At 42.7% G+C, this 26903-nt stretch overlaps 2 protein-coding genes and 1 pseudogene across 5 annotated transcripts in view; all 3 read left to right on the top strand.

The window, feature by feature from the left end:
• Window positions 1-26903, top strand: part of LOC139392792 (pyridine nucleotide-disulphide oxidoreductase domain 1) — a 783634-nt gene that overhangs the window by 738354 nt on the left and 18377 nt on the right. The gene's annotated exons all lie outside the window — the stretch shown is intronic.
• LOC139392796 (acyl-coenzyme A thioesterase 5-like) overlaps window positions 1-26903 on the top strand; it is a 38317-nt gene that overhangs the window by 5034 nt on the left and 6380 nt on the right. For 2 of the 4 annotated variants that reach the window (XR_011629732.1, XM_071141051.1), the window contains exon 1: window positions 26530-26642. The exons of 1 other annotated variant lie outside the window; for it this stretch is intronic. Coding sequence is in view for 1 of the 3 variants with exons in the window: in XM_071141053.1 (XP_070997154.1) it covers window positions 26810-26811 (2 nt within the window). In the remaining 2 variants the exon portion in view is untranslated. Of the gene's footprint in view, window positions 1-26529; window positions 26812-26903 lie in introns of those variants that run through there. One more of the 4 variants, XM_071141053.1, reaches the window with a different exon arrangement.
• LOC139393171 (arg8-vasotocin receptor-like) lies at window positions 15151-15950 on the top strand (annotated as a pseudogene).

A 26903-nucleotide genomic window follows, 5' to 3' on the forward strand; every position in this document is an offset into this window, starting at 1 on the left:
TTGAGCTCTAGAGCAAACTACTGATGGGGTTTTTAAACCATGGGGAAGGAACTGTGATAGGGTAGGAAACAGGAGGAGGTGTGTCTTCTGATTGATGATTGATTGTTGACTGATTGGGGAGTGATGATTTTCACCTGTGAGGGGAGAAGGAGAGAAAAGAAACACACACACACAGGATACACACACAGGATACTTGTATCCGTAACAAATGTATTTGTATAAGGTGTATGTAAGCTTCCGACTTCAACTGTATGTATTACAATTATACACTTCAACAGTGTTTACCAATCTTGGTCCTGGGATATCAATGGTTACACATTATAACTAATAGACTAGAAACAGGATTTAAATAGTTAAAGGCTGGTTTGTAATTCATATATACAGAAAAACAGTACACTACACTTCCTATGCACCATGTAAATACTCTAAAACCAGTTCATCTCAATATCTAATGTCCTTGAATGGAATTAAATTGAATTTATTTTGGGCGACATACAGATACAACAACATGTACAATGTGGACCCAGAGGTTATCACTTGAAAGTATGAATTAAAAAGCTTATTTCCAAAGTGGTCCTCGTGTAATGGTTGTCTTCTTCGTCTGATGACGAGTAGGGGATATCGGACCAATGCGCAGCGTGGTATGTGTTCATGTTGATTTTATTTCAACTCAGAACACTAAACAAAAATAACAAAGAGAATGAAACGAAACTGACACAGTTCTGTAAGGTGACGAAAAACACTAAGCAGAAATTAATCACCCACAAAACACAGGTGGGAAAAGGCTACCCAAGTATGATTCTCAATCAGAGACAACGAACGACACCTGCCTCTGATTGAGAACCATACCAGGCCAAACACAAAACCACAACATAGAAAAAAGAACAGACTACCCACCCAAACTCACGCCCTGACCAACCAAAAACAAAGACATAACAAAAGAACTAAGGTCAGAACGTGATGAACGTGACACCTCGATGGTAAAAACGATAACACATTATTAAAAGACAAGACAAAATGACAAACAACCATAAATTCATTCATTTATATTGACATCCTAAAAAGTGGCACTATTCAACACACTTCTCGCTAACCCTAAATCAACCATATTCATTTCACATTAAAACAATCTATTAATTGCACATCATACCGATCCTTCACATAAATACACCGGACAGGCAGAAGGGGCACAAGGGGCAATGGAGTGGTTTCCCTTACTTAGACTACCTTGCCAAATGAAAAAGTTTGCCTGCTTTTTAAAGCTATTTTTACTTTTTATTTGCTTGATCTCCAAGGGAAGGCTATTCCATAGACACATGCCTGGCAAGGAAGTACGTGCTGTGTTGGTTATAGACCATATCATTGTGGTTTTTCATGTGGGGCACGGTCATTTAAGATGTCAAACATATGATTAAGTTGCACCACTCTGGACTCCAAAGGCAACAAGCCCACCTCCCAGAACTCCTGTACCCCATGTGGGTCCTAGGGGGGACATTCAGCATACACCTGATTATTTTGCATGACCTGCGTTCTCTTTTTCAGCTTTTTTGATAGCCCACTATACAAAGCAGATTAGGCGAAATCAAAATGACACTGAATCAAGGTTGAGACAAGCACAGCTCAAACAAATAATTAGTGATACTTTTGCTATGGTAAAAGTTGTTAATGAAAGACTAGCCATAGTGTCCAGAGCCGATAGGTAACTTATTAACCAGAGATGAGGTTATAGTGGTAAAAAATGTGGTAAAATAATTTGCAACCTTTGCCTGGTCATAACATAAAACATCATCAATATCTAGGCCAATGCTACAGGATTTTACGTTATGGGTTTTCAAGCCAATGTCCTTTAAAGTTTTCGACAGTTTACGAGGCTGATGTAAGTTGTCATTAACGACGTCTATATAAAGTCTATATAATGCAATGATCTGATAAACACAGGATAGGTGTAGTATTTCATCAAATGAGAGACTTAATTTTAACCAGTAGTGAATGTGAAACGCTTTATTGAAAGAAGTTCATTATCCAAGTGTTATAAAAATATGCATTATACATATTAGAATTGTAATATTGTAAATAGAAGTTTAATCTGTACTTCAATGCACATTTTTTGTGCATTATAAAAACAGAGGGAGAAAGAGGAGATGGCGAGAGAGGTGTAAAAGACAGAAAGGGAAAGAGGTAAGAACATAGGAGCAGGGAAGGCAGCATATGATTAATGAATCACAGTGCTATCCAAATATTCTCTCAGTTCATCACAATTACATAACCTTTGGGCGACTAGAGACACTTATCTTAAAAGCGGGTGAGGTGGCGATGATGGGACTGGGGGTGGGCATCCTCTCACATCGAAACATATCTGCAGATGAGACAGATGGACAGTGAGAGAGAGCATGTGCTTGTGTTTTTATTCTAACATTGTTAGTCATCATAATAATCAGGAGGTGAAATGCAAAACTGACCTTGGATCATAAACTCTGGGACTACTGCATCTCTGTCTGTTGACATGGCCAAGTGACCTCTAACCTCAGATCATCCTGTGCCCTCTATGTAGCCAGTTCAGATGTGGGAGGGGTTCACTGACACAGCTGATATAACTTAGAGGATTTTTTTATTTTACCTTTATTTAACTAGGCAAGTCAGTTAAGAACAAATTCTTATTTTCAATGACGGCCTAGGAACAGTGGGTTAACAGATTTGTACATTGTCAGCTTGGGGATTTGAACTTGCATCCTCTCCAACCACTAGGCTACCCTGCCGCCCGGAAGAGGAGAGATGGATGAATTGAACGAGACTGTTCTTGAAAAATAAGGTAGTTAACGTGAGTGTTCAACAGAAATCTCTGTGTGGTCTTTCCTGGTGTCCACACCACACTAAAGGGCTGCAGAGTACTTTATGCTGAAAAACATGAACGGCCACACGAGGACAAACAATATAGAGTAGTTATAGAAATATTGAAGTATCTTACTATTCTCCATGGTTGGCCCTCTTGCCTATTCTTTGAAGGTGGAAGGCGCCACAGTTATACACCTAAGCCTGCTTACAGCACAACACAATCCGTCAATCAGATTGATACATGAGTGTGTGGGTTATAGGGTGTATAATTGTTGGGTGATTTAAAATAGCCTGTTTTGTTTTTGTACAGACATCACACCCTTACCTAAACAGCATTCTCACCTGAGAAGTAGAAATCAAAGGGAGAGAAACTGGGAATTGAATTACTGCAGTTGACATAGCTAAGTAAATGGAAGAATAATATTTTTGCAGTGTGAATGGCTCTTAAAAGAGCCTTTGTTGTGCATAGTGTAGTCTATGGTGTTGCCAGGGAACAGCATCCTCTTCAAATAAGTAGGAGGTGAAGATCTCCCGCACACTGATTGCCTCTCTTGCTGCGTTGTTGGACCCCATCCTTGAAACATCCTGCAGAGCAGCAGACTTCTCCTCTGGCACACGGCGGCGAGCTGCAGATCCCCTCCTGGTCCTCGTGTCCATCCTCATGAAGTTATGCAGGACACAGGTAGCCTTCACACACCTGAATTCCTCCAGGAGGCAGTCCCAGATGGCCCTGGTCACCCAACCTTGCAGTACCCTACACGTTAAAGGTAGGCAATCGTTTTAAGGAGTCTCCAGTTATAAGGTGTCTGTAGGAATATGGACAACAATGTAATTATTAGACTTTTACATCACCAGGTCATTGTGGATTACTAAAGTCTAATATCCCTGATAACAAATCATTATTGATAAATGCATGGGCACACATATGTGCATGTGACAATAACAGGATCATATAAAGGACGATTCAGTGACGACCCCAGGTCCGGAGCCTCCAGCGACGGTCCCCAGTCCAGGGTCTCCAGCAACGGCCCCCAGCCCGGGGTCTCCAGCAACGGTCCCCAGCCAGGGGTCTCCAGCGATGATCCCCAGTCCGGGGCCTCCAGCGATGATCCATGCAGTGATGATCCCCAGCCCGGAGTCTCCAGAGACGGTCCCCAGCCCGGGGTCTCCAGCGACGATCCCCAGTCCGGGGCCTCCGGCGATGATCCACGCAGTGATTGTCCTCAGTCCTGGGTTTCCAGCGATGGTCCCCAGCCCGGGGTCTCCGGCGATGATCCGCAGTCCATAGCCTCCGGCGATGATCCACGGGCCGTTTCTACTAAGGCGGAGGGATCAGTGTATAGAAGGGGGACGGCGTCCAGATCCAGAGCCACCACCAAGGGTAAATGTCCACCCGGACCCTCCCATATAAGTTCAGGTTTGCAGTCGGGAGTCCGCACCATTGGGGGTGGGTACTGTCACGCCCTGACCTTAGTTATCTTTGTTTTCTTTGTTATTTTGGTTAGGTCAGGGTGTGACTAGGGTCGGCATGTTAGTTTCTGTATTGTCTAGGGTTTTTTGTATATCTAGGGTTTTTTGTAAGTCTAGGTATATGTAGGTCTATGGTGGCCTGATATGGTTCCTAATCAGAGGTAGCTGTTTATTGTTGTCCCTGATTGGGGACCATATTTAGGTGGCCATTTTCCTAGGGTATTTGTGGGTTCTTGTCTATGTGTAGTTGCCTGTTAGCATGCATGTGTATAGCGGCACGTTTCTTTCGGTTATTTTGTTGTTTGTTTCAGTGTTTCATTCTTTAATAAATTAAGAATGTACGCTTACCACGCTGTGCCTTGGTCTCTTCCTTACGACGGACGTGACACTAATTAAACAGCATGAACATTACTCAGGTGTACCTCGTTCTGGGGACTGTAAAAGGCCACAAAAAAAATGCCACAGATGTCTCAAGTTTTAATGGAGCGTGCAATTGGCATGATGACTGCAGAAATGTCCACCAGATCTGTTGCAAGAAAACGTAATGTTCATTTCTCTACAATAAGCCGGCTCCAACATAATTTTACAGAATTCACATTCACATCCAGCTTTTTCACCTGCGGGATCATCTGAGACCAGCCACCCGGACAGCTGATGAAATTGTGGATTTGCTCAACCGAATAAACTGTCAGAAACCGTCTCAGGGAAGCTCATCTGCGAGCTCGTCGTCCTCTCCAGGGTCTTGACCTAACTGCAGTTTGGCATCGTCCCAACTTCAGTGGGCAAATGCTCACCTTCGATGGCCACGCTGGAGAAGTGTGCTCTTCACGGATTAATCCCGGTTTCAACTGTATCGGGCAGTGTTATGAGATTTTTATGAATAATGACTAAATGATGTATACATTCAGCTTAGAATTATAACTGTCCGGGGGTGTCCTCGGATGGGGCCACAGTGTCTCCTGACCCCTCCTGTCTCAGCCTCCAGTATTTATGCTGCAGTAGTTTATGTGTCGGGGGGCTAGGGTCAGTTTGTTATATCTGGAGTACTTCTCCTGTCCTATTCGATGTCCTGTGTGAATTTAAGTGTGCTCTCTCTAATTCTCTCTTTCTCTCTTTCTTTCTCTCTCTCGGAGGACCTGAGCCCTAGGACCATGCCTCAGGACTACCTGACATGATGACACCTTGCTGTCCCCAGTCCACCTGGCCGTGCTGCTGCTCCAGTTTCAACTGTTCTGCCTTATTATTATTTGACCATGCTGGTCATTTATGAACATTTTAACATCTTGGCCATGTTCTGTTATAATCTTCACCCGGCACAGCCAGAAGAAGACTGGCCACCCCACATAGCCTGGTTCCTCTAGGTTTCTTCCTAGGTTTTGGCCTTTCTAGGGAGTTTTTCCTAGCCACCGTGCTTCTACACCTGCATTGCTTGCTGTTTGGGGTTTTAGGCTGGGTTTCTGTACAGCACTTTGAGATATCAGCTGATGTACGAAGGGCTATGTAAAGACATTTGATTTGATTTGATTTTGATTTAACTAAACAGAATACTACTGTTACTGTAGGAATGTTGGAATCTTATTATAATCATAATACTGAATAAGGTGTGTAGTTTTAGTCAAGAATTAGAACATTGACTTTCTGTTCCTTGGTATAAACGAATGGAGCAATCGTCAGACCGGCTGGAATACTGTGTTCCTTACAGGACATTCTGTCCCTACCCAGACAAAGGTGAAAAGGCTAACAGACTGGGTAACAGGGGAGGGAGGTTTGCAACATAGAACGTCCACAGACAGATAGACGCAAACTGAACTGGAGAGCTAACTGTACACCCACAGTGCACATGAGTGAGAGTGGGGGGGATTTCTGAGAGGCAGAGTATCTGTTAACCATAGAACAGGAGGATTATTTAAAAGAGATACCTGAATATTTGTGGTCTCAGGGTCCCGCTGATGTAGGCTTAATTAAAGGAGTAACTCCGGTGCAAGTAGTTCCAAAATCAAATTATATACCTTACCAAAAACAGTACCCATTAAAGCCAGAAGCAGTTAAAGGGTTAACACCCACTTTTGAACAGCTGAGAAAAGGGATGAAGCGTTCTGTAACTCTCCTCTTTTTCAGTAAAGAAGGCACTAGCACTGACTGGAGAATGGTAATGGACCTACAGGGGGTCAATAACAGTGTGATACCAAGAACATCTTGTGTACCAGACCCGCACACTCTGTTAAACCAACTGAAGTCTGAGAATGCTTACTTTAGTATTCCGATACACCCAGACAGTCAGGGGTGGTTCGGGTTCACCTTTTTAGGCCAAAAATGGACGTATAGCCATTTGGCTCAAGGTTATTTGGAAAGTCCTACAATCTATAGTCAGGCATTTACTAGGAATCTTGGAAAATTCGACCCTCCCCGGGGGAGCCAAATATTAATACATGTTGATGATATTCTGCTGTCAAATTCCTCACAGGAGGCCTGTAAAGCGGATACTCTTGCTCTGTTCCTCTTCCTAGCAGACCAAGGTCACAAAGTTAATAAGAGGAAGTTACAGCTCTGGCAGGAACAAGTTATCTATTTAGGACACACCATAACCCAGGAAGGGAGAACACTTAATTCAACCAGAAAGACAGCCATTCTAGAAGCACCCAAACCACTTAACAAAAAGCAGAAGATGAGTTTCTTGAGAATGATTAAATATTTGTAGGGCGTGGGTCCCACACTTTCCATTGCATACAGGGTTACTTAGTGATTTGATCTATGGTAAGGCTATGACAGCAAAAGACAAAATTGTATGGACAAGAGAAGCGGAGAAACAGTTTGTGGCTATTAAACAGCTATTGATATCAGACACTGTTCTGGCATTCCCTAGGTATGACCGTGTATTCACACAGACTGTGGATTGCAGGGAGGGGTTCATGACATCAGTGTTGACTTACAGACACGGAGGGAAGAATAAGCCGGTGGCCTATTATTCCTCCCGTCTTGATCAGGTGGTGCAAGCAATGCCCCTGTGTTTGCTGCAGGACGGGATGTGGAGGACTCAGCCTCTGTAGTACTTTACCATGATTTGACTTTGAGGGTACCACATGCCGTCTCAATCTTGTTATTAGAACATAACATGGCGTACATGTCACCAGCTAGACACTTGTCTTGTATGAATATTCTGTTAAATATCAGGGTGTGACTAGGGTCGGCATGTTAGTTTCTGTATTGTCTAGGGTTTTTTGTATATCTAGGGTTTTTTGTAAGTCTAGGTATATGTAGGTCTATGGTGGCCTTATATGGTTCCTAATCAGAGGTAGCTGTTTATTGTTGTCCCTGATTGGGGACCATATTTAGGTGGCCATTTTCCTAGGGTATTTGTGGGTTCTTGTCTATGTGTAGTTGCCTGTTAGCATGCATGTGTATAGCGGCACGTTTCTTTCGGTTATTTTGTTCGTTTGTTTCAGTGTTTCATTCTTTAATAAATTAAGAATGTACACTTACCACGCTGTGCCTTGGTCTCTTCCTTACGACGGACGTGACACTAATTAAACAGCATGAACATTACTCAGGTGTACCTCGTTCTGGGGACTGTAAAAGGCCACAAAAAAAATGCCACAGATGTCTCGAGTTTTAATGGAGCGTGCAATTGGCATGATGACTGCAGAAATGTCCACCAGATCTGTTGTAAGAAAATGTAATGTTAATTTCTCTACAATAAGCCGGCTCCAACATAATTTTACAGAATTCACATTCACATCCAGCTTTTTCACCTGCGGGATCATCTGAGACCAGCCACCCGGACAGCTGATGAAATTGTGGATTTGCTCAACCGAATAAACTGTCAGAAACCGTCTCAGGGAAGCTCATCTGCGAGCTCGTCGTCCTCTCCAGGGTCTTGACCTAACTGCAGTTTGGCATCGTCCCAACTTCAGTGGGCAAATGCTCACCTTCGATGGCCACGCTGGAGAAGTGTGCTCTTCACGGATTAATCCCGGTTTCAACTGTATCGGGCAGTGTTATGAGATTTTTATGAATAATGACTAAATGATGTATACATTCAGCTTAGAATTATAACTGTCCGGGGGTGTCCTCGGATGGGGCCACAGTGTCTCCTGACCCCTCCTGTCTCAGCCTCCAGTATTTATGCTGCAGTAGTTTATGTGTCGGGGGGGCTAGGGTCAGTTTGTTATATCTGGAGTACTTCTCCTGTCCTATTCGATGTCCTGTGTGAATTTAAGTGTGCTCTCTCTAATTCTCTCTTTCTTTCTCTCTCTCGGAGGACCTGAGCCCTAGGACCATGCCTCAGGACTACCTGACATGATGACACCTTGCTGTCCCCAGTCCACCTGGCCGTGCTGCTGCTCCAGTTTCAACTGTTCTGCCTTATTATTATTTGACCATGCTGGTCATTTATGAACATTTTAACATCTTGGCCATGTTCTGTTATAATCTTCACCCGGCACAGCCAGAAGAAGACTGGCCACCCCACATAGCCTGGTTCCTCTAGGTTTCTTCCTAGGTTTTGGCCTTTCTAGGGAGTTTTTCCTAGCCACCGTGCTTCTACACCTGCATTGCTTGCTGTTTGGGGTTTTAGGCTGGGTTTCTGTACAGCACTTTGAGATATCAGCTGATGTACGAAGGGCTATGTAAAGAAATTTGATTTGATTTGATTTTGATTTAACTAAACAGAATACTACTGTTACTGTAGGAATGTTGGAATCTTATTATAATCATAATACTGAATAAGGTGTGTAGTTTTAGTCAAGAATTAGAACATTGACTTTCTGTTCCTTTGTATAAACGAATGGAGCAATCGTCAGACCGGCTGGAATACTGTGTTCCTTACAGGACATTCTGTCCCTACCCAGACAAAGGTGAAAAGGCTAACAGACTGGGTAACAGGGGAGGGAGGTTTGCAACATAGAACGTCCACAGACAGATAGACGCAAACTGAACTGGAGAGCTAACTGTACACCCACAGTGCACATGAGTGAGAGTGGGGGGGATTTCTGAGAGGCAGAGTATCTGTTAACCATAGAACAGGAGGATGATTTAAAAGAGATACCTGAATATTTGTGGTCTCAGGGTCCCGCTGATGTAGGCTTAATTAAAGGAGTAACTCCGGTGCAAGTAGTTCCAAAATCAAATTATATACCTTACCAAAAACAGTACCCATTAAAGCCAGAAGCAGTTAAAGGGTTAACACCCACTTTTGAACAGCTGAGAAAAGGGATGAAGCGTTCTGTAACTCTCCTCTTTTTCAGTAAAGAAGGCACTAGCACTGACTGGAGAATGGTAATGGACCTACAGGGGGTCAATAACAGTGTGATACCAAGAACATCTTGTGTACCAGACCCGCACACTCTGTTAAACCAACTGAAGTCTGAGAATGCTTACTTTAGTATTCCGATACACCCAGACAGTCAGGGGTGGTTCGGGTTCACCTTTTTAGGCCAAAAATGGACGTATAGCCATTTGGCTCAAGGTTATTTGGAAAGTCCTACAATCTATAGTCAGGCATTTACTAGGAATCTTGGAAAATTCGACCCTCCCCGGGGGAGCAAAATATTAATACATGTTGATGATATTCTGCTGTCAAATTCCTCACAGGAGGCCTGTAAAGCGGATACTCTTGCTCTGTTCCTCTTCCTAGCAGACCAAGGTCACAAAGTTAATAAGAGGAAGTTACAGCTCTGGCAGGAACAAGTTATCTATTTAGGACACACCATAACCCAGGAAGGGAGAACACTTAATTCAACCAGAAGGACAGCCATTCTAGAAGCACCCAAACCACTTAACAAAAAGCAGAAGATGAGTTTCTTGAGAATGATTAAATATTGTAGGGCGTGGGTCCCACACTTTCCATTGCATACAGGGTTACTTAGTCGAGTTCAAAGCAAGAAATCAGATCCTAGCTGGATTAGAGTCAAGCATTTTCTGGTGGTTCTCTCTCAATAAGAATGTGGACTGGATTAATTATATATATTATAATCAACAACGCTTCATCAATTATACCAGAGTTGCAATAAAAGGATTGGCCGAGCAGACCGAAGCAACCAGCCTGATTTCTTGGCAGAACAGAATCATATTAGATATGTTGTTGCCAGAAAAGGGAGAGGCTGCGTGATATTCGGTAAAATGTGCTGTACGTTCATCCCAAATAACACAGCTCCGGACAGATCAGTGACCAAGGCCCTGGCTGGTTTAACCACCCTAGCTCACGATTTGGCAGAAAACTCTGGGGTGGATACTTCTCTGACTAATTGGTTTGACAGTATGTTTGGAAAATGGAAAAATGTCATGATAACTGTGCTGTGGGCAACTTTCACCTGTGTGACTGTGTTAGTTTTGTGCAGCTGTTGTCTTATTCATTGCGTGAGAGGTCTCATTTCTAGGACTCTGGAGAAATCGATGACACAACAAATGGTGAGATACGGACCGATTCCAAGCTCTGACCAGTGGAATGATGAATACATGCCCCCAGACCTAGCGGATGGATCCGGTTCCTTCACATACGAGGAGCCTAAATTGGATGAGACCATTTTGATGTTTAGGGATTTTAGTCTGTTTCTTGTTTTGATGTTTACACTGTTTCTTTGATGAAGATTATAACAAATATCCTGATAAGAAGAGTTATGATTCTGATGTAGGCCTGGAACAGTCAATGTAATACATATGTTGGTCTTTGTTAGGATGTATTTGGATAACAAGAGATAGTTCTAATAAAAATAGATGTTTGCTTTTTAATATTTTAATAAAAATAGATGTGTTTTTTAACATTCTTATAAAAATAGAGGTGTGATTGGATGTATAATATTTAGTCATACGGTGGATATGTTATGATATTTTTATGACTAATGACTAAATTATGTATACATTCAGTTTAGAATTATAACTTAACAGAATACTACTATGTTACTGTAGGAATGTATGAATCTTATTATAAGCATAATACTGAATATAAGGTGTGTAGTTTTAGTCAAGAATTAGAACAATGACTTTCTGTTCCTTTGTATAAACAAATGGAGCTATCGTCAGACCGGCTGGAATACTGTGTTCCTTACAGGACATTCTGTCCCTACCAAGGGAGGGGAGAGACCTTGGGCTTGTAGTATATTGTTTAACAGGTGGCATACAATGTGAGAAGGCTTGTGAACTATATTGCCATTGTATCTGAGAGGAGGAGAGACATTTATGACGAAATGTGAGGTATATAAACCAATGTACATGGCATTATGACCAGAGCTTTATACAGTGCCTTGAGAAAGTATTCGGCCCCCTTGAACTTTGCGACCTTTTGCCACATTTCAGGCTTCAAACATAAAGATATAAAACTGTATTTTTTTGTGAAGAATCAACAACAAGTGGGACACAATCATGAAGTGGAACGACATTTATTGGATATTTCAAACTTTTTTAACAAATCAAAAACTGAAAAATTGGGCGTGCAAAATTATTAGGGGATCTGCGGGGTTCCATGCCCCTAGCTGGTTGTTGTTGATTCTTCACAAAAAAATACAGTTTTATATCTTTATGTTTGAAGCCTGAAATGTGGCAAAAGGTCGCAAAGTTCAAGGGGGCCGAATACTTTCGCAAGGCACTGTATAAACCAGGTGATGTCATGGCATATGTAGGAGGTGGAACAACATGCTTGGTTAAGGCATATTGAGCAGGGCTAGAGGCTCTACAGTGAAATTAGACAGTAATCACTAACCAGGACAGTAATGGATGAGGCATATTGATATTAGAGAGAGGCATGCGTAGCCAAGTGAAAATATGGGTCCAGTGAGTGGTTGGGCTGGCTGGGGACACGGCGATTCAGACAGTTAGTAGGCCAGCGCTAACAAGCTAACAGTTAGTAGGCCGGGGCTAAACAAGCTAGCAGCTAGTAGACCGGGGCAAGCTAGCAGTTAGCAGGCCGGGTTAGCAAGCAAGAAGTTAGCATGGGCTAGCAGTTACAGACCGGGCAGATAAGCTAGCAGTTAGCAGACCGGGTTAGCAAGCAAGCAGTTAGCAAGGGCTAGAAGTTAGCAGACCGGGCAGGCAAGCTAGCAGTTAGCAGACTGGGCCCGGCAAGCTAGCAGTTAGCAGACCGGGTTAGCAAGCAAGCAGATAGCAGGGGCTAGAATGTTAACCTTTGGGGGACGTCGCGATGGGGGTAAGTCTGTTTTTGCCTCTTCGTACGGTGACGTCGATGGACCAGTCGTGGAATTAGTAGGGTTCCAAGTAGCTCTAGGTAGCTAGCAGGCCTAGCTGGTTAGCACAATGGGCCTTCAGCGGGCGTCGCGCCTGATGTGCCTGTTGGAGTCCTCGGGCAGATTATGACGGTATTCCAGTCGTAGGGGATCTGCGGGGTTCCATGCCTGTACCGGCTGTAGAAGGAGTCCGGATATTGTAGCCCAGGAGTATACTTCGGTGGTCACACAGGAGCCCTGGCCGGGCTAGCTTCAAGCTAATTGGTGCTTGCTCTGGGATGGAAACGCTAGCCAGGAGTAGTCAACCGGGATTGCGGTTAGCTAGTTGTGAAGATCCAGATGAAAATGTTCAGTTTGCGGTAGGAATCCGGGGATAAAAATAACAGGTCAGTTATGCTCTGGTTAGAGTCACGGTGTTCGAACTGGCGAGAGCTTTCCGATCTGAAGGTTTGCTGATGACCGCTGGCAATGGTTTGCTGACTGATAGCTGATAGTTAGCTGGCTAGCTTCAGTTGAGGGATTCCAGATCCGAAGTAAATATAAATACTTTAGGGAAAAAAAGCAGATCCACGCCACATTGGGTGATGCGGGTTGCAGGAGAGTATTTAGATGTTGAGGTTTAGCAAAATATTTTAAAGGAAATGCGACGAAAAATATGCAAAACGATATATACAAGGGACACGACAGGACAAAGAAGTCTGACTGCTACGCCATCTTGGATTTTGAGTATGCTATGGTATGGGAAGGCATAAACTACGGACAACATGCACAATTGCATATCGTGACAAGAGCCTTTGTCGTGCCATTCATCTGCCGCCATCACCTCATGTTTCAGCATGATAATGCACGGCCCCATATCGCAAAGGATCTGTACACAATTCCTGCAAGCTGAAAATGTCACCGTTCTTCCATGGCTTACATACTCACCAGACATGTCACCCATTGAACATGTTTGGGATGCTCTGAATTGACGTGTACAACAGTGTGTTCCAGTTCTTGCTAATATCCAGTAACATTTGCCGTTGAGTACATAACCTTTTTTGCATGTCAATATGGTGTGGCATGCACAGGAACAATCCGAGTCTGATGTATGAAGCTGAAGGTACGATGTCCAGTAAGCAGTCAGGTTTAGATGCCGAGGGATGAGAACACTTTGGTTTGACAGTTCAGTTTGAGGCTGAAGTATGGAGCCGGATAGCTGACAAAAGGTTGAACGTACATATCGTTAGGATCGTAATAAATTCCATACGTACATTTTTGGGATCGTAAGAAAATCCATGCATGAAACATAAACGTGAAATTTAATGTGTGAACATACTAACACCATGTTACGATTACGGACTAACATTTTAGGCTTGAACAAATCTTTTGTTGCAATTCTGACGTACAATAATACCTTTCAGAGTTGTGGCAGTTTCATCTCACCAACAAAAATTATTTTCACCAAATGGCCTGTGAGGAGTGCTACACGAACAAACACGGAATTAGGGACAAATTAACCAGTTAAGTCTATAGGGGCGCTATTTCATTATTGGATAAAAAAACGTGCCCGTTTTAAGCGCAATATTTTGTCACGAAAAGATGCTCGACTATGCATAGAATTGACAGCTTTGGAAATAAAACATTCTAACGTTTCCAGAACTGCAAAGATATTATCTGTGCGTGCCACAGAACTCATTCTACAGGCGAAACCAAGATGAAACGTCAAACAGGAAATGAGCAGAATCTCTGAAGCTCTGTTTTCAAATGTCTCCTTATATGGCTGTGAATGCAGCAGGAACGACCATGTGCTTTCTATCGTTTCATCAAGATGTCTGCAGCATTGTGACGTATTTGTAGGCATATCATTGGAAGATTGACCATAAGAGACTACATTTTCCAAGTGTCCGCCTGGTGTCCTGTACGTTTTCAAGTTAAAAGTCCCCATTCTCTATTACTCCTCAGTGGAGCTCAGGTCACATTTAGGTAGCTAATGTAACGTATTGTTTTGCCAGTGCAAGTCTAGATATCACAAGCTGTATCATGCCTACAACAGTGACGTTTCAGTCCACAAAGAATAATAATAGATGTTTGGTGAATATATGAATTATGTTTGACCACTGGAGTCTTTTCCACTCAAAATATTGCCAAAGCATATTCTGAAGGAGGTGTTAATATGAATTTAAAATTGGACATGATTTATATTTTTTCAATTTAACTAGGCAAGTCAGTTAAGAACAAATTTTATTTACAATGACGGCCTACCAGAGAACAGAGGGTTAACTGCCTTGTTCAGGGGCAGAAAGACATATTTTTACCTTGTCAGCTAGGGGATTTGGTCCACCCATGCAAACAATAATGTTTTCCATACATGTTGTTTCTCTCGGCTGTTGTTTTTGTGTCCAAGGATGTTTAGAGGCGGTTGGCGATGTGGGGGCGGTCTCTGGGGTATACAATTATTTAAAAAGGGTTGGTGGCGACTGCGCACAGATACAGTTTCATTCCATGAAGTGCTCCACATCTTTGCCAAGCCAACACATCTGACGATCTGTGCGGAAAGAGCGAGTTTATGTAGACGACAGACTCTAAGAAATGTCTTAAATTTAAAACAAACTCACAGGTTCTCAATGCAGCCAGGTGGCAGCGGGTGATCGGATGGGTTCAGGACAGCCATGCACTTCTCCGGAGCTCACTCAACCTCATGGATGACGATTTGAAGATAGGCTTCGACCCCACCGGCAAGCCGGTGATGATGGAAGACCCTGGGAATTCCAGCGACCCGTTTGGCCGGAACGAGGAGGTTGCCAAGATCGTGATCACGGTGCTTAGCGTGACATTCGTCGTGGCTGTGGTGGGTAACCTGAGCGTGCTGCTGGCCATGTACATGATCCGACGGAAGTCATTGCACATACACCTGTTAATGAAACACCTGAGCCTTGCGGACTTGGTAGTGGCCTTTTTCCAGGTTTTGCCACAGCTCTGACTTCCTGTGGGCCTGACTTCCTGTGTCGCATCATCAAGCACCTGCAGGTGCGAGGGATGTTCGCGTCCACCTACATGTTGGTGATGATGACGCTGGACCGCTACATCGCCATCTGTCACCCGATGCAGACCCTTCACTAGCCCACGCAGCGCTCCTACTTGATGATCGGGGCCACCTGGGTGTGTAGTCTTGCCCTGAGCATGTCCCAGTATTTTAACTTCTCCCTGAGCGAGGTCCGCCCGGGCTCGGCCGTGTATGACTGCTGGGTACACTTCATCCAGCCGTGGGGTGTGCTCGCCTACATCACCTGGAGCACCGTGGGCATCTTCCTCGTGGCCGTGGCTGTGCTCATGCTCTGCTACAGCTTCATCTGTCGATCAATCTGGCTGAACATAAAGTACTAGACCCAGAGCACGATTGTGATGGCACTTGTGACCAAGAATAGGCTGATCGGGAAGAGTTCAGGCAGCATCGTCAGCACCATCTCGCGTACCGAGCTGCACACACAGTGAAGATTACTGATCTGAGAACCCATGCCAAGTTTTTTCAGTCTCCTGAGGGGGAATAGGCTTTGCCGTGCCCTCTTCACGACTGTCTTGGTGTGTTTGGAACATGTTAGTTTGTTGGTGATGTTGACACCAAGGAACTTGAAGCTCTCAACCTGCTCTATTACAGCCCTGTCGATGAGAATGGGGGTGTGCTCGGTCCTCCATTTCCTGTAGTCCACAATCATCTTCTTTGACTTGATCACGTTGAGGGAGAGGTTGTTATGATGGCAGCACACGGCCAGGTCTCTGACCTCCTCCCTATAGGCTGTCTCATCTTCGTTGGTGATCAGGCTGTTGTGTCGTCGGAAAAATTAATGATGGTGTTGGAGTCGTGCCTGGCCATGCAGTCATGAGTGAACAGGGAATACAGGAGGGAACTGGGCATGCACCCCTGAGGGGCCCCCATGTTGAGGATCAGTGTGGCAGATGTGTGGTTACCTACCCTTACCACCTGGCGGCGGCCTGTCAGGAAGTCCAGGATCCAGTTGCAGAGGGAGGTGTTTAGCCCCAGGGTCCTTATCTTAGTGATGAGCTTTGAGGGCACTATGGTGTTGAATGCTGAGCTGTAGTCAATGAATAGCATTCTCACATAGGTGTTCCTTTTGTCCAGGTTGGAAAGGGCAGTGTAGAGTGCAATAGAGATTGTATCATCTGTGGATCTGTCGGGGCGTTATGCAAATTGGAGTGGGTCTAGGGTTTCTGGGATAATGATGTTGATGTGAGCTATGACCAGCCTTTCAAAGCACTTCATGACTACAGACGTGAGTGCTACGGGTCAGTAGTCATTTAGGTAGGTTACCTTAGTGTTCGTGGGCACAGGGACTATGGTGGTCTGCTTGAAACATGTTGGTATTACAGACTCAGTCCGGGTTGAAAATGTCAGTGAAGACAAAACAGTCCTATAGCTAAGCATCTGCGTCATCTGACCACTGCTTTATTGACCGAGTCACTGGTGCTTCCTGCTTTAGTTTTTGTTTGTGAGCAGGAATCAGGAGGATATAATTATGTTCAGATTTGCCAAATGGAGGCCGAGGGAAAGCTTTGTACGCATTTCTGTGTGTGGAATAAAGGTAGTCTAGAGGTTTTTTTCCCTCTGGTTGCAAATGTAAGATGCTGGTAGAAATGTGGTAAAACGGATTTAAGTTTCCCTGCATTAAAGTCGCCGGCCACTAGGAGCACCGCCTCTGGGTGAGCGTTGTCCTGTTTGCTTATGGCCCTATACAGCTCATTGAGTGCAGTTTTAGTGCCAGCATCAGTTTGTGGTGGTAAATAGACAGCTACATATGAATAATATAGATGATAAACTCTCTTGGTAAATAGGGTGGTCTACAGCTTATCATGAGAGACTCTACCTCAGGCGAGAAAAACCTCGGGACTTCCTTACTATTAGATTTCATGCACCAGCTGTTGTTAATAAATATACACAGACCGCCAACCCTTGTCTTACCAGAAGTGGCTGTTCTATGTTGCCGATGCAGCGTAAACCCCGTCAGCTGTATGTTATTCATTTCGTCGTTCAGCCACTAATCGGTTAAACATAAGATATTACAGTTTTTAATGTTTTTAATTTTAATGTGAGGATTTTCATGATCGTAGATCGTCTATTTTGTTATACAATGATTGTACATTGTTCCCTATATCTCCGTCTCTTTCTCATGTGAATCACAGGGATTTGGGCTGACTTGTCAGAGAAAAAATCTTTGTCCAGTACGAGGTGAGTAATCTTTGTCCTGATATCTAGAAGCTCTTTTCGGTCATAAGAGACAGTGGCAGAAACATTATGTACAAAATAAGTGACAAATAACGTGAAAAAACACACAATAGCACAATTGGTTAGGAGACCATAAAAAGACAGCCATCTCTTCCGGTGCCATTTTTACATGCCTGTCACGCCCTGACCGTAGATTTCTTTGTATGTTTCTATTGTTGTTTGGTCAGGGTGTGATTTGGGTGGGCATTCTACGTTTGTATGTCTAGGCTTTTGTATTTCTATGTTTCGGCCGGGTATGGTTCTCAATCAGGGACAGCTGTCCATTCTTGGGTAGCCTGTCTTTCCACTTTTAGTTGTGGGTAGTTGTATTTCTGTTTAGTGTTTGTTTCACCTTGCAGGACTGTTTCGGGTTTTCCTTTTGTTATTTTTGTATTCAGTGTTCAGTTCCTTAAAATAAAGATGAACACGTATTCCGCTGCATTTTGGTCTGACGATTCCTCTTCTTCCGATGAAAGCCATTACAATGCCATTATATTTGCCATCTCAATGTGACCTCTTTCACCTCTACATATTATGTCTGAGATTGTAGGACATTATGCTGTAAAGATATGGAATATATAATTCGATCTGGCATGGGACAATATGTTTTCACATGTCACAAGAGCTCCACACCTAAAACTAGGCTTATACCAGTTATTCTAAACATGTACTTACAGAGTTTCCATTAATGACAGATGTTTATATTATTAGACTTAGTTTACATATCAAGTACATATTCGACAGAGAGAGACACGATTGTGTGTGTATGCTTGTGTGACATTAAGAGCAGATACAAACTATACACAGCCATGTTACAGTACCAGGCTGACTATGTATTGATATCACATACAGTGCACTCTGCTTATAGTGAATGCAGTTTTAGTCATAGTGATCAAGTTGTCTGGCTCAGATGTAAATCCTTATAATGAGAGTAAACTGTACTCTGTACCCTTCTCTCTTGCTGTATGGAAGACAGGTCAGCTGGGGCTCAGAGGGCACCACTAAACCTCACCTAGTCCTCTCCTCATCCCAAGCCACAGCTACATGCAGTGTTACAACACGTTACTCCTCTCAGTTAACACTTGGATCACAAGGCTCCCCCACAGGATCCCTCCCATCACAAGGCTCCCCCACAGGATCCCTCCCATCTGGATGCAGTATGTCGGATTTGGTACTCTGTCCCTCTCATTTCCGGTGAGGAGTGAGGGATTTCCACAAGGTCATTCTGATCTGGCTGAAATGAGAGTTCGGATCAAACCGTAATCACAACCTAGCATAACTAATAAGATAAGATAGGCAGGGGAGGCGGGACAAGGGGTATGGGTATATAGCGCAGCCTATCAGTGCTGAGGGTGGAGCTCTAAAAGTTCTAAAAGACCCTGAAGTCATCTAAGGAACCGAGTGGTTCCCAAGGTGAAGACCACACACCAGTGGTGGAAAAAGTACCCATTTGTCGTCCTAGAGAAAAGGCCTAGATACCTTAATATAAAGTTATTCAAGTAAAAGTTTGTCAGCTAGTAAAATATTACTTGAGTATATGTCTAAAAGTATTTGGTTTTAAATATACTTAAGTATCAAAAGTACAAGTAAAAATCACTTAAAAGCAGACAGCACTGTTTTCTTGTTTTAATCATTTACGGATAGCCGGGGGCACACTCAGATTATTTACAAAGGATGCATTTGTGCTTAGTGAGTCCGCCAAGCCAGAAGTAGTAGGGAAGACCACATGATCTCTTGATAAGAGCGTGAATTTGACTATTTTCCTGTCCGGTTAAGTAATTAAAAGTCCTTCTGGTTGCCAGGTAAAATGTATGGAGTTAAAAGTACAAAGTAAAAGTAAAAAGTAAACATTTTAAAAAATATAAATAGTAATGTAAAGAACAGATACCCCCAAAAACGACTTAAATAGTACTTTAAAGTATTTTTACACCACTGCCACACACACACTCAGTACTCTATAACAGGGGTTCCCAAACTGTTTCTCTGGGGGTAACATTCCACGCGCAAGTCATCTTTTTCTATGAGCACAAACACTGCACAAAGAGTTCACACCCCAATTGTTGGTATTAAGGTTTTGTATGTTTAAAGCTTATTTCCTGCAATTCTACACATTCTGTCATGGGGTGCAGAGAACATTTTGCAGTTTTAAAGCTTATTTTCTTGCAATTCTATGCATTTTTCCATGTCCAATGTGTATTCATTTGATATTTGAGTGATTCAAACATTACAACAAAATCTATGGGCTAAAAAACCTAGCAAAAAAAACATTAGCTAGCAGCGGTTAGATGATCTGCACATTTCTGATTATAAGTTATAAAAAACTTTCTAAGGTATGCAATGACTGACATGACAAGAGGAAAACCGATGATACACTACCAAATCTCGCAATTGCACCTTGTACATTCTACTGTCACAACTTCCAAGAGTAATTTGAAAGCCGGAATGACATTTCCCCTGGGGTAAAGGGATTAGTTTGGCTAGTGATTCACTAAGGTTCACTGAGTTCTCCCTGTCCTTTTGTTGCCCTGTTCCCTCAGGTGTGTGTGTGTAAGACTGTGCATGCCTGCCTGCTCCCTTTCTAGGGTCAAGTTCACATTCCCAAAATGTGCTGCTGTCTCTGTGTTTCTTAAAATAAACACACACACACGACCCAGGGCGGCTGGTAGCCTAGCGGTTAGCGCATTGAGCCAGTATCCAAAAGGTTGCTTTCTGAATTCCCGAGCCAACAAGGTGAAAAATCTGTCCAGGTGCCCTTGAGCAAGGCACGTAACCCTAATTTCTCCTATAAGTCGCTCTAGATAAGAGCGTCTGCTAAACGACTCAAATTCAAAAAGAAAATGATCAGGATGTGTGGACTGGAGGGTCCAAAAGGAGGAGGAGGGGGTCTGTTCTTTGGACTTGGGGAACTGCAGGGAGACTCGGGTGTCTCTCAGGGACTGATGTACACAAGCTGAGTGGGGTAAAGAAGAAGGGTAAACTGACTTACTATACCGCAATGTCACAACACTCCATTGATGATGATCATCATCACTTGCATATCAAATTCAGTCCAGCATCTACATATAGGCCATTCCATATCCTTCCCCTGCCGACTCTGAACTTCAACATGACCTCCTTCACAATATATAGACAACATGCACTGATACAAACTCTAGATCTATGAGACAAGCACCGGTTGACACCAACAGAGCTCTGGGTAATGCAACGCTGAGCAGAGCCAGAGATGCCCAGTCAGAAAGGGAAACGCTGGGGGGGGTACCAGCACACTGGTACTTAAAAATTACTGGACTCTCTCTGAGAGAAAGGTTGAGCCAGTTATGAGACCACATGTAGAGAGGGAGATGAAGTGAGAGAGAAGGGAGAGATTGATAGAGATAAGAAGAGAGAGACCGTTTAGTGTTCGGCACAGTGAAAGCATAGGCATAGAATAAAAACTCTGTGTTACACCTTGATTGACCACTCAGATGACATCATTATTGTTTTGTATCTCTCGAGCTTGACTTTCACTAAATGTATTGAAATGGTACTCCTGTGTCCCACTTGGTTATTTTCTGTTGTAAAAGTTACTCAACAAACACATCACACACAGAGAGGAGAGAGAGAGAGCTGGCCCAGTCTCTGGGGTTGAGGGTGTACAGCGGCCAGGTGGTCTCCTGGGATTGGACGCTACGTCCCAGTAGGAAGCCAAACAGGACAGGACAGGAAAAGGACATACATTGTTTTGGAGGCAGGAAGTACAGATGGCAGTGGAATGACCCCAAAACGTTAATTGTAAAGACGTTAGAGTCACATCCTGCCTAAGACCAAAATGGCATATATCTAAACTATACATCGTACTCAGTCCGTCTTTTATAGGTCTGTCAATCTCTCTCGCTCTCCCCATACCCCTCTATTTGTCTCTCTGACTTCCCTACACTCTTTCGCTAACTCTCCGTTTTACTCTCCTTCTCTCTACAGTTTGTAACCATTCCAATCTGTTTTTTTCCCTCCTCAGTTTCTCCTTCCCTCACTCATGGTTGTTTTGGATAAGGAGAACTGTAAACATGTCAGCACCTAGCATTGCATTGATTAGGAACAAGATATGGCCAAAACAAATACCTTTAAAAGAAACATAGCAAATCTATCACCACAAGGCCAATACTGCCGGTCGTTTTAGCTAGACCGGTGGCCTGGAGGAGGGTGGGTACGGGCACTTACTAACCCTGTTAATATCACAGCAGACTCCTATAATAACGGGAGAGGCACACGGTGGATCCGTTGCACAGACATGCAAAACACACATGCGCACATGCGGCTTAGAGGGCTGTAGATGAGTAATATTACTGAGATGTTATTACGGGGTTGTTCTTGTTATTACAGGGTTATAGATTACATGTTAGTGATATGGGTTTAACGGTAGTCTTACAGGGTATATGAAGGAAGATTTTGTGAAATCTTAGATAGCAGAAAGGACTTATATGACATGTTTAGTAAAGTATTTTCTGCCTTAGAAGAAGATGGAGCTTTTGGCAGGAGAGCGCACAGTATAGCACAGTACTGGGTAAGAGTCTCACACATGGTAGACATATTGCAGAGTGTAATGGTGCGTGTGGTGCGTCTCTGGAAAAAGACTAGTACTTGAGGAGGAATGGCAAAGAAGAGGAGGGATAATCAGATCCAGTGCTGCCTTTGGCTGCCCAGTCCCACAGAATCACTTCACCCTCTCCTGAGAACAAACAGTACCCATCATATCACGTATAGTACATCCGATTATATAGAGTTGACATCAAACACATTCTCATCTTTAACAATAACTCAAAAAACCTATTCTGACAGATACCTCATAGAACAATGGGATTATAGAGTTGAGATCAAACACATCATCTTCAACAATAACCTATTCATCCTCTACCAAGGACATGCATATCACATCAGCTGCTATAAAACGTATTATCAACACCTGTACAACCTATTACAAGGGAGAGATGCCCACGTAATCTGACCAGACTAGTGAAAGATCAGACTGATTGCTTCCTGTGTGTGTGTCAATCACCATCAGATGAGGCTGCCAATGAGGTTACCTGCCTCTCACCTGTTCACTCATTAACTTCAACTCAGAGGGTCCTGGAAGGATACAGGCCATCTCCAACCCATGTCCTAAGAATGAACTCAAGCAACCTGCCACCAACACCCCAAAGGGGTCACATGAGTCGTGTCTCTGCAGACCGACCGGACCAAGGTCAACTGCCGCTATGTAACATGTACTAACAGGGTACAGGATTCGATAGGATGCGCATAACAGAACATACTTAGTTAACAAGGCAACATTTATAGAGTAAGAAGGGAACCTTTCACCATGGGAGAGACAGTTGTCATCTCCCAGGGCAGGTGAAGTCAGTGGGATAACTTTCAGTCAGATACTAGCATCCCTGCATCGGCTCCATATGAAGTGAGAACACCTACAGCAATGTTATTTACCAGCACATACTGTACTGCAGGGTCCCCCAACTGGTAGCCCTCAATGTAATTTATATTTAGATAATGATCCCTGTTGTACTGCGTCCTTCCCATTTGAAATATATTTAAACAACCTCCAGAAGGTTTTGATGTGTCTGAATTAGCTGTTCCCACATTCAAGGACGAAAAGTTGAATGTTTCAACAGCAATATAAGACTTCTCTGTACTTACATAAGAGAAAAGAAAGTGTCTGAACTGAAAACTACGAGGAGAGAGGAAGTTATAGGAAGTGAATCCCCGTGTTGGCAGACTTCTGTGCAGTCATTAAAAAACAAACAGATCCTACATCAACAGCAGCTGCATAAATCATCTGCAGAAACACAAGGAGAGGTGTTTTATCATAATGTACTATTAATCGAGGGGAAGCCCTTTGATGCTGGGGCTCATGACTACTGTATTGTGTGTGTTTTGTGTGAGGGGTGATTGTTCTTAGTCCTGCAATCTGTACAAAACATGTGAAAAATCCATAGGGGGGGTCACTGTGATGGAGAAACAATCATGGGGAATGATAATGCACATTTATACAGTTATGTGAAATCCAACAAGGTCACCTTAAATGTTTGGTCACAATTACACTTTATCGCACACTTTTAATTCCATGCATCTAGAAATAAAATGGTACTGATATCAATATAGGTATACAGACACTTTCTCTAAACAATGACGTGTGTAACTGAAAGGAATGTACTGCATATTTATTAAACATTCATGTATCAAGAGCTGTGGTGTGCTGATGTCCTGCTGTAACCCCATGGTCCTAACAGCAACAGAGCAGTTTCACAGCACGGTGGTGATTCAGAATGGACACAAAAGGTTCAATTGTAGAATTGTAGATTCCGTTCAAAAATATATATAAGTTATATGTTATAACTTAATTTCACAGAAAATGGAAGACAAAACATTCAGACATTGTTAATTTTTCCCTTTTCGTCCCACCTCCCCCCTGAATAACTTCAAACACATTTTTGACACAAAATAAGTTAAACATAGAAAACAAAATACAAGATAATGGGAGATTCATTTATATAGAAAGTTACAAATCCATGACATTAGCTACCTAAATGTGAAGTGAACTCAACTGAGGAGTAATAGAGAATGGAGACTTTTAACTTGAAAACGTACAGGATACCTCTTTCCGTTTTCCCTAATTCCTTTTTTTGTGTGTAGCACTCCTCACAGGCCATTTGGTGTAAATGATTTTTGTTGGTGAGATGAAATTGCCAAAACTCTGAAAGGTATTATTGTACGTCAGAATTGCAACAAAAGATTTGTTCAAGCCTACAATGTTAGTCCATAATCGTAACATGGTGTTTGTATGTTTACAGATTACATTTCACGTTTATGTTTCATGAATGGGTTTTCGTACGATCCTAACAATTTAAGTATGGATTGGATTTTATTACGATCCTAACGATACGTACGTTCAACCTTTTGTCAGTTATCCGGCTCCATACTTCAGCCTCAAACTGAACTGTCAAACCAAAGTGTTCTCATCCCTCGGCATATAAACCTGACTACTTACTGGACATCATACCCAGTGATGCTAATTTAGCAATTTTGTTGCTAGATTTAGCAACTTTTCAGACTACCCTGGCAACTTTTTTTCAAACAGCACCTAGCAACACATTTAGCTACTTTAAAAAATGTATTTGGAACTTTTAGCAACTTTTGAAAAGTGACTCAAACGCTAAAATGCATGCATTTTCCCTCTAAATGACAAAAACGATTTTGTTTCTGTCACACACTCAATCACAACACACGTGCCTGGCTGCAAAAGGGCGTTGTGAGTGACGTCAGCAGCAGGCGCTCAGCTCGTGCACAGGCGGCAGCAAATTCCAGCAAATTGCAAATCATGGTTGGCTGACTGCGAGTTCGACGAGCCAAACCCAATGAATATAGTTGGTAACGAATGTTTGATCTTGAACAGAACTTACAACATCAATCAACAAGTTTCAATCAAAATTGTACAGCCAGAAGTACAGAAAAGAGTGGGAGTCTGTAATGTCAAATCATATTTTTTTGCAGAGATGGCCAGTCAATTTGAGGGACGTTATTGTGTATTGTACGTAATGACGCAGTTTTACGTTATCACGCAATGACATCACAACGTCATTTAGCAACTTTTAGCAACAAATCAACCTGCCTCTAGCAATTTACCCTGAAAATTAGTTGGCAACACTGATCGTACCTTCAGCTTCATACATCTGACTCGGATTATTCCTGTGCTTGCCACACCATATTGACATGCAAAAAAAGTTATGTAATCAACGGCAAATGTTAACTTTTGTAATTTGGTTTATGACAGTCGATTACCAATCAGTTACAGCATTTTTTGACAACATTTCATTCTGAAGACAGTATGGTTTGAAGTGACTGAAATGCATCAGAAATGTATTGGGAAGTTAAGATGATCATCAGGCAATAATGTCCTATGGTCTTCTGAGTAGAAAAGAACATCATCATTGATGTTCTGTCTTCCCCAGTCTAATTTTGTGCCTGGTCTTGTACACTCGTTTCTAACGGCTTGTGTTTATAGTAGAGGGAAACAGTATGTACATAATATGTATGTTCCTGAGGGTCTTCAATTTCAGAATGGGGCATAATATTTTATAGGTTAAACTATTCAAAAGATAAGAGCCACATGTTGCAGCCTGGTCTTATATACTAGATGTAACATAATTAAACGAAATCCGGGAGACTGAAATTAATATGTGTTACAGTTGTTATGGTTACATAAAACAGATGGTTACTTTTCGGGGTGGATGGGTGGGCCTATAACACCAACATCTAACAACCGATAAGTGAACGTCAAGCAACCGAAAATGTTCGCAAATTCGAATGTCATCACAGAAAACGTTAGTATTTTACCTACTTAGCAACTTTTCCACTAGTTTTTAGCTTACTTAGCATGTTAGCTAACCCTTCCCCTAACCTTAACCCTTTTAGCTAATATTTCCTCTAACCCAACTCCTAAACTTAATCCTAACCCCTAGCCTAGCTAACGTTAGCCATCTATCTAAAAATTTGTAACATATCATGTCCTGCAAATTCGTAACATATTCTACATCTTTTGCAATCGCCGCTGGTGATTTGCATAAAGTTGGGAAAAGTTGATATTTTTCACCGCCTCCCCCACCCAAAGGTCCCCTACCCTCTCTGCTTTCCTTCCATTGAAATTAATGGGAAGCGGTGTTTCACCGCTCGGCCTCGTGTGTTAGTGTATCATGAGGATAGATTTTTGAGGTTAATTATACTTTTATATTACGTGAGGAACTTTTATTTTGAAAATGTCAGAAATTCAGAGATCCGGAAGTACCGTTTTAGTGTTGATGACTGACACTTATTAAGCAGACCCTCTTACCAAACAGTGCGTAAACCCAACGTAGCCTACGTTGTTATTAACCGGTGAAGTAAGTAACAGTCCTTTGAGAAAAATCTTGCCGCCTTTGTGAAGATGAATCATGCATAGGCCTACAGTTCATCGCTATGGGTTTCTAGTTGCTGTAACTTTGTGAGCAGTGCCGCACGGACTTTGTACTTTCCTGCACGAGTAAACTTGTCTACTCGCACCAGAATTATGTAACTACACAGAGCGGTTTTCTATGTCAGCATGTCTTTGACTTGTCATTGTCGAATAACTTAGTCTAGGTAAATGTGGACACAAAGTTTGA

The sequence above is a fragment of the Oncorhynchus clarkii genome, chromosome 33 (assembly GCF_045791955.1).
Source record: "Oncorhynchus clarkii lewisi isolate Uvic-CL-2024 chromosome 33, UVic_Ocla_1.0, whole genome shotgun sequence".
Lineage (NCBI taxonomy): Eukaryota > Metazoa > Chordata > Actinopteri > Salmoniformes > Salmonidae > Oncorhynchus > Oncorhynchus clarkii.